This window comes from Fusarium flagelliforme, assembly GCF_020744385.1.
Source record: "Fusarium flagelliforme strain FIESC 12 MPI-CAGE-AA-0113 chromosome Unknown B0J16scaffold_2, whole genome shotgun sequence".
NCBI classification, from domain to species: Eukaryota; Fungi; Ascomycota; class Sordariomycetes; order Hypocreales; family Nectriaceae; genus Fusarium; species Fusarium flagelliforme.
The window spans coordinates 6,591,891-6,606,779 of NW_025763504.1; the positions used below are offsets into that span (position 1 = coordinate 6,591,891).

The following is a 14,889-nucleotide window of genomic DNA, read 5'->3' on the forward strand; positions in this document are numbered from 1 at the left end:
TCCCCTCTTTCTACGTCACATGCTAATGCAGAACGCCAAATTGGTCACAACGTTTAGGGATGTACCAATGGAGCAGCTGGAAACCACTCAACCACTCACTCTAGCGCCATGTGAAGAACGAATAGAAGCTATAGCTGATGAGGCAGCAACGCGAGAGGCCGACGCAGGTTGGGCCATACGCATCGCGGTGAGCAGTTCTGCTCGGAACGATGTAGTAGGTGTTGGTGGAACAATCCAGATATCGGGTCTGGGCTTTGACCATACTCTGGAGATTGACGGGGCAGCCAGTATTGCGCAGTCACTCAAGAGTGTCAAGCTTGGTGGTGTCATCACTATTATCGGCTTTCTCACATCATCGAACAAGCAAACAGCGTTGATGGAAGCCCTCAACCACCTGTGCATTGTCCGTGGTATCTTTGCCGGATCCAAGGACTATTCGCTTATGAAAACAAGCCTTCTCACGCCATATTGTAGGGAATGGAACTATCGAGAGAGAAGGTTCCAGGCCTTGGCTGTCTCAGAATGGAAAGTATTTGTCTCATAGTAGTCTCCCAATCGACAACGCTGAAATTGACGCCAGCGGCATGGAATAAACGCCATGCGCCCGAGACTCGCCTGAACACCATGTGCTGAAGGACCAACGCGTATAACAAATGTCAGACTATCACTTTCCTTATTTTAGCGCGACTCTGTGGCTGGCTGAGAGGTAAGTAGTACATTGACAGACTACGAATCAATCACCGAACTTGTGGTCACGAGGATGTGCGAGATGAGTCTCGACCATAACGTCGAGTCAACTGCTTTCTGTCGAGACTCGGTCATTCTCAGCTGTGAGCATGTTGCCGTTCTTTGTTTGATACGATAGGTATCGAGAAAATATATATCTATAAAGAGGCCAATAATCGCTCTTGTCGTTTGCTCATCATCCAACATTCTCATTACAACACAATCATCTACTTTTGAAAGGTCCTTCTTCTTCATCATGCCGGCTCGATCAACCTTCGCCACCATCATCAACAACACCTCTCTGGAGCTCGAGCTCGAGAAGGACAGTCTTTCTCATGGAGAATGGTCTGACGGTCAAGACCCCCCTTCAAGCATCGCCCCCAACAACCAGGGAACGCTTCAGGCTGAGTCGGCCGGATTCATGACCGGCGACGAAGGTTCTTTGATCTACAGCAGCGATGCTGGTATCTTTACCTTCCAGTTCGACAACCCCTGGAATGGCTCCAATAGCTATGATGAGACTTCTCCCGACGGATACACTGTCAACCGATCTGGAGGTGGCGGTGATAATGCTTCAGTCACCTGGACTATCGGTACGTGATATTATCTCGAGGATTTCTCTTTGTGGCATGGAAGCTAACGAAACTTACAGAATCATCTAATTAGGATATGCCATTTGCAACTTTTTGTGTGTAGCTGAAAGAAGTTTCTAGTTGTTGGGTGGTTTAGCTAGGAAAAGAGACCCCGGGGCTTATGGAATGAGGAACTCAAGTTTGATTAGGATATTAGAGCGTGACCCGATATCGTCTGCCAAACAATCTGTTCACTAGAATGGTGTAATAAACTGAGAGTTAAACATGTCCCGTCACCGCGGCCTTGGCGAATTGTGGTTCAGTTTCCCTGAAATGGATTTTCTCCATGCTCGTACAAAAATGAATATGTAACCTTATCGACCTCAATAAACTGATATTTCGGAACGAATTAGTTTCCAATAGCGATGATACGTACTTTTGGCCGTTCCGGTCTGGAACTCCAATCCAGAGTGTCCCGCATTCTAACTAAGAAGCTCTCGTAGTTGTCCCCCTCTCTTGTGAAAGCTAGGTGGCTAAGCTCAACGGAGCGCAGTGAAGCTGGCAATGCAGCTAAAACCTCAACTAGATCGTTCATGTCGAGCATAAACCCAGAAAGTCCAAAGTGTTCGAGTTGTGGCCAGTGATCCATCGGAAACATGGTCGATAAGGAGATGCCCATCTCTTCCCGGTCTTCAAAGTCAAGACATTCCAGATGTCTCATGTCAGTAGTAGTACGAATGCATATATATCTGAGATCTTTTGCTTTCCTGAGGGCAGCACGAAGCAGCCCCGATCTGTATGAAACCCAGTCCTCATGCTCGAGACAGCCAGTAAAAAGATCCAAGCTTAGATGACTGAAGCCAGGTCGCTGAAGCAAGTTGACAAGGTCATTGTATTCGACACAGGGCTGATCGAATATGTGGCAATTGATACCAGATCCAACCTCGTTACCACCGACAACCAGTTCTGTGACATGATGCTGGTAGTCCTCAGCCAAGGCGCGAGTAGCTGCCCGATATCCACGCCATTTACTTCTGTATGACTCGGCAGTACAGTAAAAACCGTACATCATCTGATACGGATCCAAGGGTCCATCTTGGTCAGTCCATGCAAGAGCTTCTCTATAGTCAGTCCATGCAAGAGCTTCTCTATAAAAAGCGAACGCTCGACCAGGCCAAGCTCTTGGTGTTGGGCAGTAGAAGCCAGGATGAAATGCCTTTATCATTGGTGTTTTATACAGTGGGTTGAGCTTCGTTCCGTGAGTTGAGGGAGTAATTGTTACGCGATTCAACGCGGGAAAGCGCCGCAGTCCATATTTGAAGGTTTGTATATCGAAGTCAGACGCAGTGATATCGTCCTGATCTTTAATAAGGGCCTTGTAGCAAATGCACGGGCTATGCCAGCTCACAACTCCGAATGGAGGTTTCAAATAGTGCTTGCTGTACCAAATATTCACGGAGCGTCGTTTGAACCACCAAGGGCGAAACCGCGAGGAGCAAAACCATGATGTGCATCCAGGCTGCTGCATAGGGAGTCCATAATTATCAAAGTCAGGCTTGGTTTTAAGGCGAGCATCATCCCAAACGATTTCAGTGACGCTGTGCCGAAGCCTTTCGTGATCCGCAACTGCTCGAAAGACTTTGATGTTTAGAGAATTGGCAGACAGGAAGACGCGAGTCGGGCGAAGAGGTACATCTCGGTTCATGGCTGAGCATGTTGCGCGTAGATTCTTAATATCGCCATTGTCGAGATGAAAGTATATAGAGTCGCGAAGTTCCTTGGGCAGTTGGAGAAGCTTGGGAGGGGCCTTTGAGGTACAGAATTTCATTTTTTGGTAAGCGTGGATTCTATTCTGGTTTATTCTAATGTTAATTTAGGTGTCAAAACCCCGATTTATGTATTCTACCACGTACTGTAGGCAACAGGGAACACAGGCAGCAGTAAACGTCGCTATGCTGAAACCTAATAATCTGACGCGTCATTATCGCTGCCAAGGCTAAGCAAGAAAATGAACTTCAAAGTACACTCTGTATACCAATACAGATCTTGTACTCCGGCTGCAGACCTGCGCTGTCTGTCTATCTTGACAGCAGGATTGCACTAGTTGGGATCGGTTAGGCCAATGCTATCATCGTGAGCGATGGTCCAACAGCCATCGCCACCTTTCAACATATAGAACTTCTTGCAGCTGCGTATAATATCGTCATGCGCGGCGTTATGATGCCTTCACTCGTCGTCTTTGTCGCCTTAGATGTTGATAGACTTACTTGAGCGCCGACGCCAATAAAGAGATTCTGATCTGGCAGCAGGCCTGTACAATCCGGCTTTACGGCAGGATTCCACTTTAGAAGCTATCCATATTGATGCTATTGTCGTGAGTAACGGCCCAGCAGCCTTCGCCATTCTTGATATTGTAGGACCTTTTGCAGCCTGATCACGTCCCCGCTCGATAGTTTCCATATCCTACCGTGCTCCAATGCCAGTCGTAGAGATCATCTTCAACTGCCTCAATGATAAAGACATCCATTGTGTTGATTTGAACCGTATTACTTGAAAACTGACCTTTAAAAAAGAAAAAAGGAAAATAGACAAAGACATCTGGAACAGCACTGCACTACCTACGAGGCGATCTAAGATCATATGGTTGAGTTTAATAAGTAGTACAAGAAAGATGGCAACGACCCGTAATTCACACTCTTCAGAAAGATTGGAAGGATCATGACTGTGTGATGTTTAACTCGATGTTTGTAAGATCAAGAGTAACTTTAAAGACCAGGTATGAGAACAGGGAGGAGTAAGACTTATGAATCACCTGGCCAAAGGAAGACAGCAGGCTATTATTTGTCAACTAAATGTGGCTTTTGGCTGTTTCTTACGTCTAAGATTCGCTAAATTCTGGGCAATTAAATATTGGAGCAACTGTTACTATACTAGGTTCCCAAATGTATGCAGCAATATGGACAAGTCAAATGTTTAGAGAAGAATTTGGGACAGTGCCTAGGAGGGTAGTCACTGAGGGGTGGTGAAGCTCCTTTGGGGAAGAGGTGGAATCTACCTTGAATCTGGCCATTCAAATGTATACTATTACCCAATATTAACGACTTGATTTTTTACTGAGACCAATACGCCACTTAGCGGAAGATTATGAGATGCTAAGATCATAGAGTGGGGATATGCAAGGGAGGATTGACTACCCCATCCATAAGCGGAGATATCATCAGGTGGTTATTGTGATCTCGTCCGTAATTCAACGGAGCTGGCTTGAGTCTGGACCCAAATATCGTACAGAACAGCTAAAGGTGAGCTGACCCCTTTGGTGGGAATTTCAGCTCATGCAAGCCACATTATATAACCTTGTTTCTCTCCTTTGCAAAACGGCCTTGGCGGATGCACAGCTTTTCAACAAGGCTGCCACCATCATTTCAGGGCCCTATAAAGTTTTCTACTTAATTCTCTGATCCCCCCGCAACTCATCTCATTGTGTCCAGATTCACAAATTGAGCTTCAGCCATGCACTGCAGAAACATTTTAAAACCCGTTGGGCTCGTTGGACTGGCTGTTCACGTCGCTGCTAAACCACAACAAGTAGCCAGAAGAAATCATGAATACATTTTCCCAAGGGCCACAGCAGATCCTCATGGACTTCTTGAAGACGTGAAGCTCCTTGAGGGTCACGGAGTGAAGGCACGCCGAGCCGCAGCAACTTCGGCCGTAACGCTGACCTTGACCATCGCCCCCGATGAGACCTGCGGCTACCTCTCGGGAAGTGTTGGTGTTCCAATCACTTGCGAGAACAAAGCTCTATGCACATGGGAACAAGACAGTCTCAACGTCATCGCTTGTAGCACCGATCACTACTTACAGTGCATCGAGTCCAAGACGGCTGTCGACCCAAATCTGTGCAATGATGTTTGTCAGAGTGACACTTGGAATCTACGATGGTATGCTTGTTACCTCAAGTAGTGTTTCTTTCGTAGCTAATCCGTCTTCTTCTCACAGTACCGACTCTGATGCACCGTACTGCCGTACCTACCTTTATCCAAACGGTGTTGTCGACTATCGTTGTGCTTCCACGTCAGTTAGTGCATTTCAGAGAGTTGAACATACCTTCAAGGGAGACGACAGTCCAGGCTTCACCACTACGACCATCAGTGATGTTCCTACGATGACGGTACCTTCAGCGGTGACTAGATCATCGTTCAATAATGACCCGACGACGACGACTGATTATCCTGATACAACAAGCTCAACTGAAGTTCCTGATTCTCCGCCTAAGCCAGTTCCTGTGGGGGCCATTGTTGGGGGTGTCGTTGGAGGTGTAGCTGTTCTAGGTCTCATTGCCATCGGGACCATCATCGCATTGCGGCGTCGCAAGGCCAAGCCCACTGTCGACGCGACAATATCCTACCAGCCAAACGCGATCCATGAACCTGCTCCGATGGTTCAAAAGCCACAACCAGGTCCGCCTCATCAACAAGTGTTTCAAGCGCCAGTTTACGACCCTAGCATGGCATCATCTCCTGTCCAGACAAACCACCATATGTCAATGGCTAGCGGATCAGTGTCTCCGACCGGACCAGCTTCGCCGACGGGCTGGAATCAATATCCATCGCCTGCGCCCGTTGGTTCTCCGGCTCCAGCATACGAAGTCGCAGGGCCTGAGGCACGAGAGGCTCCTTCGATTCATGAACTAGGCGGTGACACATCCACGAGAAAGTAGTAAGACGTTGGACTAGTTTAAGAATTCATTCTATATTCATTGTGAGGTGTGGTATATGAATGCTACGTTTAATTGGGATATATAACATAACGGAATTACAAATTGGAAGCTATATAACCGATGTCTATTCATTACTTGAGGAGCTTTTATTACATGATAGTTAACTTTCTTCCCGGATGAGAGTCCAACTGACGTAATTCTCGCCAGAGTAGATGTTCAAATTTGCTTGGTATCAACAACTGGACTTTCCACAGAGGCCAATGCGCTGTTGAGAGCAAGATTATCCTTCGTACTCCAATTCCATGTGCCGTCCTCCTGTGGCGTACCCGGAGGCTCATTGAAAAGTAGCCTGACGCCAGGTCGGAATACCATACAGTAACTACTACCCCCAAAGTGGAACATGCCAAGTTCATCTCCCTTCGAAATTGTTTGACCCTTCGCAACCGTGAATTCACAACTCGAAACCTCAGCCATACCAATATACACTATGGCCATAAGACCAATAGGACCTTCAGCCTGGATGTACATGATGCCGCGTGTAGCCACAGACGATAGATACGGCTGTGAGTCTAGTGTTGCGCAGGGGTCGGGGTTTGGGAACCCCTGTGATGGACTTTGGCTGTAATATGTTCCAGGAACATTTACGATATCTACCACTTTGCCATTTACCGGTGAGCTCCATCGATGGTAGCTGAGAGCGCTGAGGAAGGCTTGGTAGATAGATCCGCCCGTGAACTTCTCCACGTAGAATTGATCGAAGTTGAACATATTCTCAAGGGAATATGGCTGATCTTTGAGCATGAAGACATCACTAGCCTTGATATCCTGTTTGTACTGTAACGGAGCTGACTCGCAGGAGTTGTTCAGTATGGATGTATTGGTTGGCTCTACCACAGGACGTATGTCTGGCTTGAATTTTCGAGTGAAGAACTGGTCCCAAGACTGGAACCCAAGGTAGAGGGGATCGTTCGGATTCGGACAGTCGTAGATATCTGTGAAGCCACGCTCCGGTCCGTCGACGATAGCGCTGTTGGCGAGCAGAGCTTGAGCTCGGCGGCCTAACCAGCCGTTCGGTGCTTTGAGGACTGCTTTCGAGGCAGGTGAAGCAAGAAAACTCTCATAATCCTGAAGAATGGGTTGGAATTTGCGGTTGACCTCGGGGAGGTACCAAAAGGTCAGTCCAGACTTAGTGCCCATCGGCCAATTAAGGACCGCATTGATAGGAAAGCCAATCATTCCCATAGCGTCCGAGTCGTTAACGTCGAAGAACTCGGGGCCCGTAACGATGATGCGATTCAAGACTGTAATAAAGGTTGCAAAGTCGCGAATCTGAGGATTCCCAATTGGATCTGTGCCATCATGGTAACCGACAGGAACTTCGGTGAACATCTGTTCTGCCAGGTTGCTTAACTTCTCATCGGCGTTGACAAAGTCGGAGAAGGCTTGGACGTTTGGGTTCATCGGTAGGTCTTGGGCGGCAGTTTGCTGGACCTTTTGACTAATCCATTTGAAGATGGTGTTGATGCTTCGAGGAAGCCATAGTCCCGGAGTCTGCGTTTCAGTGAAGCTGATACAGGACATGACGAGAACTAATTATTTGGGTGACAAGTTGAGGTTGTTGGATACCAAGGGAGGACCAGTGGAGTGTAAGGTATGGTCGTAATTAATGTACTGTGGAAACTCACCGCTCATATTATAAGGCGGTAAATGCTTCGGCTTCCAGACACAAGTAAGGGATAAGTTTACAACAGTATGACGGTGGTGGCTGCAAGGGAGGTGAGAATCATTGGTTAGTGACACGGAAAGGTGAGACATTTCGTAGATCCCGACTGTGTATCTCCCGTCCCTCCATCGCTGGGAAGCAGATTGAAGCATCTCGAGATAGGGTTGCAAGTAACGAGCTCGCAAAGCTGTAAGACAATATCATGAGATAGTAAGAGGCTTTTGACAAACAACCTATCATCCCCTGTGCACCCCACAGCCGAGCTTTGAATCGTGTCAATTCATGATACTTCTCGCCTTTGTCATAGCGGCAAACTAGTACGTTCTTCGTACAGGGATCTTAAACCCAGATCGTCGAAGATGCTGGAAAACGCCATCGGGATCATACTCCATGGATACCTTTCTGATCACATCCATATTCTCAGAGCCATAATATGCCAATGGATCTTGACCTGCCCTCGCATAGTTGAGATATACCCACGGATACCCAATCCCCATCTCGCCAGCATATGCCTTGACATCAGCCTTGAACTCCCGGGTAAGTGGATCGATTTTCGCCTGGTTCTGTTCAGTATCAACAGTAACAGCTATTAGCCACATGAGAGCAGGGCCTTTCGCAACGACACTTTCCAAACCAAGCACGTTACCCCCATTATCCTGGCTGTGCTTCACCATAGATGTAGTAACCGGTTGGAATTGTACGAGTACGCTGAACTTGGAGCTTGGAGCAGCGGTTCTCATCTTACCGACGTACTCGTCGAACTTGTCGTGCATGAATGTCATAATACGTATATCATTCGTGGTCGTTCCGGTCATCCAATTGGCGCTATAGTCGGTCAGTTACGAACAGGGAGAATATGGTGAGTCCACCTACTAAAGTCCCAATGGCGTAGGCCCAGTAAACTGAGGCACAACGTCGGCAATCCTTCCTTTCGCCGTTGTGTTGGAGCTTGAAATATTGAAGAGTCCTGAGAAGGAATCAGGGGTTTCTACAGCGTCAGAATTCGAAACGACCGACAGCAGATGCTTCCTCTCTCCATCCCACTGCATAGTAACGATGAGCTGGGAGGCAGGGTCGTTGTCATCGGCTTCCACAAAGTTGATGTATTCTTTAAAGACGGCGTCGCGTTGAGACAGGTTAAATTCGACAAAACCTGCCCAGATTTCGGTCGAGTCCACAACACCTGAATAATGACTGCGTTAGAACCCTGGCTTGGAGGTTTGGTCGGCCTCTTACGTTGGTCTACACGAGTAATCAACCCTAAATTTCCGGAACCACCTTTGAGACTCTTCCATAGGTCAGGGTGCTCGTCCTTGTTGGCGTTTATGATTCGACCGTCAGCTAAGACAACCTCGAAATTGACAACTTGGTCGCAAGCAAAGCCCTTGGTGTTTGAGTGGAAAGAGTACTGGAAGAGTCAGTATGTATATCACTTCAGAGCAGGGTAACACTGACCCCTCCGCCAGTGACAAAACCACCGACACCCACGGGGGAAGCGCGAGCCCCGACAGCCGAAACTCCGTGCGAATCAAGAGATCTATACACAAGGCCCCAGTTGGAGCCAGGTTCAATTCTGGCAATCTTGTTCTTGGGATCGTAAACAGTACGGTTCATGTAACGTATACCTCAGTTAGACGAGCAGATGGCTTCAGTCATACGTACCGAAATCGATAGTGACACCTTCCTCAACGCTGTTCGCTCCTCGGTATGCTGAATGAGCACCACTACGAATACCGAATAGACATTTGTTATCTGCCATTATCCTGATGGTCTTGAAGACATCTTCAGTGCTGTTGGGCATCACCATGCACCATGGCGAGAGGGCAGCATTGGCAGAATAGTAAGTGTTCAATCGCTGTTCGTAGGCTGCTGTGTTGGACATGTACACTTTTCCTTTCAGCTGTGCAACTTCGTCGAGTTTGGTGCACTGTGCGAGCTATTCAGCAAGCGTCTTCTGCCAAAGATAGAACGACGTACACAGGTTGATGGTTGCAGGGTCCATACGCCTGGCGCTAATAGCCAAACACGAAGTAGATGCATGACACGAGAGTTTGCAAAGAGGTAGCTAGTTGCGAGTAAGATTTAGTTGTCTAATTTGTTTGAATGAAACGAAAAGGACGGTGCGTAATATATACATATATGGATATCGCTGCTTCTCCGACTCCCTACACTACAACTGCCGAGTTATGTTGGAAAGAAAAAAGAGTGGGGTAGCCAGCCACGTCGAAAAGTCTTAATGGCCAACGTTGTAAGAAGTAGTTATCAGATCATCAAAGATCAAAGCACGGCCCTCGACCTTCACCACCTAACACAGTATTAACATTCTGTACTGTTGGTTGATCACCTCATAAGACGCGGGGTTCTCTCCCAAGCCCAATAAAAAGCCTCCCAGGGATCCATAGACTAGACGCTGCATTGTCAGCGGCCTTCGGCGAACAAAGGTACAGAAGTATTTCGAGACGCTAACAGGTTTGCTCTAATACAATAGCTATCGTGATTGTGTAGAGGGGAGCTCGGCTACGTCACTCTGCGTCGCTAACTCTGTTCTATTTGATCCATAGATATAGGTCGGCGGAAGATTAGGGTCCCTATCTTCCATTGTAGGTATAAGCCCCGGTTGATCGATACTTGTAACGATAGGATAGATTGTTGAAACAGGTTCCTTGGTTTCGCGCGGCGGCCAGGCGATGGTCAAACGAGGAAGCCATTTCCCTTTTCGACCTTTCTTTCCCATGCGAAAGGCCAGGATAAGACAACCGATGATAATGGCCAGGCCAACAAGTGAGCCAACAACAGCACCGGCGATGACACCCGCACTGGGCTTATTATTTGTTGATCCGACTTCGGTGGGGGTTGGGCTTTCTGTTTCAGCGGCTTTGGAAGGACGAGAGGCAGTTTTCGGAGTACTGGTACTACTGGCCTCAGACTCGGTGGTTAAATTATCTTCCGTTTCTGTAGCCGATGTCTCGCTTTGTGTGGTAGACTCAACGCTCGTAGGTTCCCCTAATAACATTAGTTGCAAGGATTGAGATACTGGAAAACCCCGACTCACAGGTTCTGGGTGATTCCAAGAAGACAGTACTAAATCCCTTCGGAAACTCCATTAACTCGTGACAGCTGATCAGCCATTGGCGACCAGCCCCGGATCCACTGTTGTAAAACCTGTAGACTTCAATTGAGGTACATGGGCCATCGCTGTATTCAAAATCTTAGCAGTCTTCATATCAGGTGAAATCTTACCTACCAGCCCCAGGCACCGGAGTATCCCATTGAACTGGAACCTTGGACAATCCAGTGCGTAAATAGAAACGAACTTCCAACACATTCTGTAGCGACACGGTATCCCCTATATCTGAAAGTGGAAGATGTGAATCCATCACAATGGGCATATTCCTTTAGATCACCGGGAAAGGTATAGCCGGTGCGAAATGGGAACCCATCGGGGCATGTAAAGGAGGTGGCTGAGATATAAAGTCAGTGTGAGCTATCTGATAACAATAGAGGGCCATACTTGTTCCATTTGCAGTGGTATAGCCTATCAGATCCCGATCCATCATTTGGACCTTGGAGCAACTCGCAGAAAGTTTGCAGAAACGAAAGGAGAGCACTGGCGTCCGTTTTATCCATGTTAAGGGAGTATTTCGGGGCGTTCACTGGTCCAATGCCAAGATGCCGTGTCAGTTCAGCTGTGTGAGAACAACTAATGACAAGCAGCGAGGCGTTTCTTGGCAATAGGCATTTGCACCGCCCATTGGCCGTGAACATCATTTGAATATCTCTAATAGCGCCATCGCTTTATCTGAAAACGTTCTGATTGGTGATAAGAATGACAATTACTTGATATGTAGACACATAAGGCCAAACTGAGCTATGGCCCTCCCTCTGTCTCCGAGGATTCCGGCCTGAGTATTACAATACTGGCTACGAGGTGGGTTGCAGCTTTCATCGGATACCCTCTTTCCAACCAGAGCATCAGGCAGCTGGGATTGGAAGTTTGGTGAACTAATGCACAGCTCCGATGGCTCGACCCTTCCTACCCTTATCCCATGTAACGCCAAATGAGACCAGAGCTATGAAGCTGATAAAGCACGGTACCAGCCGCAATGGAGACCGAAGCCGCGTTGCCATCAAGTTGCTTCCAGCCCGTCATCGCAGGACCGGTATAACGCCAAATCGACCCCGACTTGTGAATCTGATAAAGCCCACCTGCCCCAACTACAATTTCCTTGGTGGCAGAGTTATCATCCAGCAGCTGCCATCCCGAGATAGGAGTACCCGTGTACTTCCAGACCTTTCCAGAATCATGAAGCTGATACAGATCGTTGCCTCGAGCGACGATGCTCACGGTGGCAGCGTTCTCATCCACCTTCTGCCATCCTGTGAGTGGCACACCGGTATACTTCCAGATCGAGCCGGTCTTGTGGAGTTGGTAGAGATTTCCTCCCGCAGCTACGACTTTCTTTGTCGCAGGATTGTTATCAAGCTCTTGCCAACCAGAGAGGGGAGTCCCAGTATACTTCCAGATACGACCATTGCTATGCAGCTGGTAGAGGTCACGACCGCCCGCAATAATCTCGACTGTGGCAGTATTGTCATCAATCATTTGCCAACCGGTCATCGGAGTGCCAGTGTACTTCCAAATCTTGCCACCCTTGTGGAGTTGGTAAAGCTTTCCATTCGCAGCGACAATCTTCTTTGTAGCTGCGTTGTTATCCAAAGTCTGCCAGCCCGTCAATGGAGTACCGGTGTATTTCCAGATCCAACCAGACTTGTGAAGCTGGTAAAGATCAGCGTCATCGACAACGATGGAAGCAGTTTGGACATTGTTGTCGATAAGCTGCCAACTGGCAAACTTTGGGTAGAGTGACGCAGCAAAAGTTCCATCGGTCTCGTTAATGTCGTTGCCGCCTGGCACAGCGATGTTGTCTTTCATGATGGAGGCTGGGAGGTCGTAGCACATGATGGAGGTTGGGTCAGGTACGGCCGTAGCGATCAGGGCTGAGTTGTCCAGTGGAGTTAGCACTTGGTCGATTGTCTCCTGCTTATTCCAACGCTGAGTTCTCCAAAAATACTCAAAGGCCTTTTCACGATCGATGCGGCTGACGATGCCACTGGTCATGTGTTCGTGAGGGAATCCCAAGGTATGGCCTGTCTCATGACGAATAACACGATAGAACTCGGAGTCTCGCGTTTCCATGGTGAAAGAGTCAAGATTCATGGTAGGCTCATTCTTAGGGATGAGTAGGACGTCTGTTCCAAGAAAGGACCAATGTCCGTCATTCCTCTTCCGTGCAATACGGACCTGACCACCAGAAGAGACCTGGACAAACTCAACATTGGCATAGATGCCCCAGGCATTCATGTGGCTCAGAATACGAGCGCGAAGAGCTGAGTCGGGTCCATCCATGAAACTGACGGTAAGTCGAACGCCAGCAGTGCCCCAGTACTTGGAAGTCAAGACAGCCAATTGGCTAGGATCGGGGACAGCGCCGCCAGTAGCCTTTTGGCGCAGCATCTGCACCATGGGTGCGTTTGCCGGGTTTTGCGCGACAGCCGTCGCAGCCGCAGATTGCCATTCTTCTTCGGGAAGGGTCTTGATAGTGCAGCCGATAAAGTTCTCGGAGGTACCATTGCTGGAGCCATTGATAGATCCATTGGTAGGACACATGATGGCTGGCAGTGAATGAATTAGAGTAGATTTGACAGTGAAAGGGACAGTAGAGAAGGTTGTAGTGATGGAGGAGTTACGATGAGCCGAAGCTTGATGTGTTATATATAGTCCAAGTTCTCCAGGGCAAATAGCAAACAGCAAGCAACATAATTTCTTATTCCTCCAGAAGCACTATCCGTGTGGTTTGCTGACAGGCAAAAAGCCTTACCAGCCACTGTTTCAATGAGGTTCAGCTCGGCTTGGTGTCAGCTGGTTCTAAACAGTCGAGACTGTAGAGCTGAACAACCACCATGAGAAATGTCTCACGTTTTCCCAAGGACTTAATTCCAGTTTGCTCAAGGTATCAAGCTGAGAAGCAAGGGATTGAAACATGACATAATTGAATGCCACAACAGGCATGAGCTTATTTGGCCTTTAGAACCTGTGGTTAATGGTCGTTGCGACATGGAACGCCTCTCCATGAATAGACGGAGGTTTATGTATGCAACAAGACCGACGGAGTACGCCTGGCCAGTAAGCGCCATTGCAACTACAGGCTGTCAAATTTCCAACATTGATCCAAGAGTTGCCGCGAGAAATATCACATATCTTGACCCTTTCCTGAGTCTCTTAGCAGTACTGCACTCGCTTACCCTTGAGGGCCGGCTACCTCAGCCTCAGGGCCGTCGTCTTGTTTGTGGGCAGGACGCGCCTTTATCTTCTTTGATCAGATCTAGTAACATAGTAATAGTTTAATAACGGTTGAAGCGTGTGGGAATTAAATCGAGGTTGCCGTTTTGGAAGACTAGAAGATCGAAGTAAGGCCGATCAATGGAGGTGTTCCTGCGGTCTTACAATATCCTTCTTCGACGATTTATAAAATGTACTTACCACCTATGATATGGAATCTTCTAGTTAGAATGATGCACATAAAGCAAAAAGAGAGGATATAATGGCAGGATTAAACTGCCTAAGATGGACGAACAGGGAATCGAACCCTGGACCACTCCCATGCTAAGGGAGTATTATACCACTAAACCATTCGCCCGTGACTTATGATAGGTTGAAAAAGCTTCAACAATAATGTTCTATGATCTGATCCTGTCCAGCTCCTACGCTGACTTGGGCCATTACTTGCCCCAGCAGTATTTTGAGGAGGATCTTATCACTGGTGAGATTGTAGCGACACCAGGAGCGTTAATAGCCACAAGATCGGGCATCAATTCTACTTGAAAAATGCATGTAAGTCTGGCCAGATGGAGAGTACCCAGCGGATCCTGCAGAAGTAGATGATGAAGGTTCCGACATCCCTACCGCGACTACTTTTGAGGCGCAGAGTGCTGCGGATACTATGGTCTCCAAAACATCGCCTACACAGACTGGCTTGTCATTGAAATGCACTAGGCTTTACAAGGTGCAACACGGTGATAGTTGTTGGGCTATCGCCAACGACTGTACGAAGAACTATCAAGTGCAACAAGGGTACGGTTGGTTGAAT

At 47.9% G+C, this 14,889-nt stretch overlaps 8 protein-coding genes and 1 non-coding gene across 9 annotated transcripts; 3 read left to right on the top strand and 6 right to left on the bottom strand.

The window, feature by feature from the left end:
• Window positions 1-67: 67 nt before the first annotated feature.
• B0J16DRAFT_412443 (uncharacterized protein) lies at window positions 68-738 on the top strand (the record flags this gene model as incomplete). The annotated part of the gene is made up of 1 exon (XM_046133302.1): window positions 68-738. The coding sequence occupies one exon, from the start codon at window positions 68-70 to the stop codon at window positions 542-544; it is 477 nt and encodes a 158-aa protein (XP_045987787.1). The 3' UTR covers window positions 545-738.
• Window positions 739-820: 82 nt separating this feature from the next.
• On the top strand, window positions 821-1,505 carry B0J16DRAFT_86867 (crystal protein ET79). Its single transcript, XM_046134604.1, has 2 exons — window positions 821-1,319; window positions 1,379-1,505. Exons 1-2 carry the CDS (start codon window positions 983-985, stop codon window positions 1,390-1,392), a joined length of 351 nt encoding a protein of 116 aa, XP_045987788.1. The 5' UTR covers window positions 821-982; the 3' UTR covers window positions 1,393-1,505.
• Window positions 1,506-1,707: 202 nt separating this feature from the next.
• Window positions 1,708-3,126, bottom strand: B0J16DRAFT_381765 (uncharacterized protein; the record flags this gene model as incomplete). The annotated part of the gene is made up of 1 exon (XM_046131186.1): window positions 1,708-3,126. One exon carries the CDS (start codon window positions 3,124-3,126, stop codon window positions 1,708-1,710), a length of 1,419 nt encoding a protein of 472 aa, XP_045987789.1.
• Window positions 3,127-4,694: 1,568 nt separating this feature from the next.
• On the top strand, window positions 4,695-6,018 carry B0J16DRAFT_412445 (uncharacterized protein; the record flags this gene model as incomplete). Its single annotated transcript, XM_046133303.1, has 2 exons — window positions 4,695-5,239; window positions 5,298-6,018. Exons 1-2 carry the CDS (start codon window positions 4,809-4,811, stop codon window positions 6,016-6,018), a joined length of 1,152 nt encoding a protein of 383 aa, XP_045987790.1. The 5' UTR covers window positions 4,695-4,808.
• A 90-nt stretch (window positions 6,019-6,108) lies between these two features.
• Window positions 6,109-7,649, bottom strand: B0J16DRAFT_369945 (Phophatidylserine decarboxylase-domain-containing protein). Its single transcript, XM_046130318.1, has one exon. It carries the CDS (start codon window positions 7,597-7,599, stop codon window positions 6,235-6,237), a length of 1,365 nt encoding a protein of 454 aa, XP_045987791.1. The 5' UTR covers window positions 7,600-7,649; the 3' UTR covers window positions 6,109-6,234.
• A 406-nt stretch (window positions 7,650-8,055) lies between these two features.
• Window positions 8,056-9,817, bottom strand: B0J16DRAFT_361605 (uncharacterized protein; the record flags this gene model as incomplete). Its single annotated transcript, XM_046129757.1, has 6 exons — window positions 9,719-9,817; window positions 9,404-9,668; window positions 9,197-9,366; window positions 8,978-9,149; window positions 8,615-8,924; window positions 8,056-8,566 (listed from the first exon to the last, which is right to left on the bottom strand). The coding sequence occupies exons 1-6, from the start codon at window positions 9,779-9,781 to the stop codon at window positions 8,056-8,058; spliced, it is 1,491 nt and encodes a 496-aa protein (XP_045987792.1). The 5' UTR covers window positions 9,782-9,817.
• A 412-nt stretch (window positions 9,818-10,229) lies between these two features.
• B0J16DRAFT_317541 (uncharacterized protein) lies at window positions 10,230-11,295 on the bottom strand (the record flags this gene model as incomplete). The annotated part of the gene is made up of 4 exons (XM_046125374.1): window positions 10,230-10,744; window positions 10,794-10,903; window positions 10,986-11,202; window positions 11,253-11,295. 4 exons carry the CDS (start codon window positions 11,293-11,295, stop codon window positions 10,230-10,232), a joined length of 885 nt encoding a protein of 294 aa, XP_045987793.1.
• A 348-nt stretch (window positions 11,296-11,643) lies between these two features.
• Window positions 11,644-13,409, bottom strand: B0J16DRAFT_369947 (uncharacterized protein; the record flags this gene model as incomplete). Its single annotated transcript, XM_046130319.1, has 1 exon — window positions 11,644-13,409. One exon carries the CDS (start codon window positions 13,407-13,409, stop codon window positions 11,781-11,783), a length of 1,629 nt encoding a protein of 542 aa, XP_045987794.1. The 3' UTR covers window positions 11,644-11,780.
• A 958-nt stretch (window positions 13,410-14,367) lies between these two features.
• Window positions 14,368-14,439, bottom strand: B0J16DRAFT_t75. The gene has a single exon. It is a non-coding gene; the product is annotated as a tRNA-Ala (tRNA).
• Window positions 14,440-14,889: the final 450 nt, after the last annotated feature.

Excerpts from the sequence above, each read along its gene's own strand:
- B0J16DRAFT_86867 (XM_046134604.1), top strand. The coding sequence starts at position 983 with ATGCCGGCTCGATCAACCTTCGCCACCATCATCAACAACACCTCTCTG.
- B0J16DRAFT_369945 (XM_046130318.1), bottom strand. The coding sequence starts at position 7,599 with ATGTCCTGTATCAGCTTCACTGAAACGCAGACTCCGGGACTATGGCTT.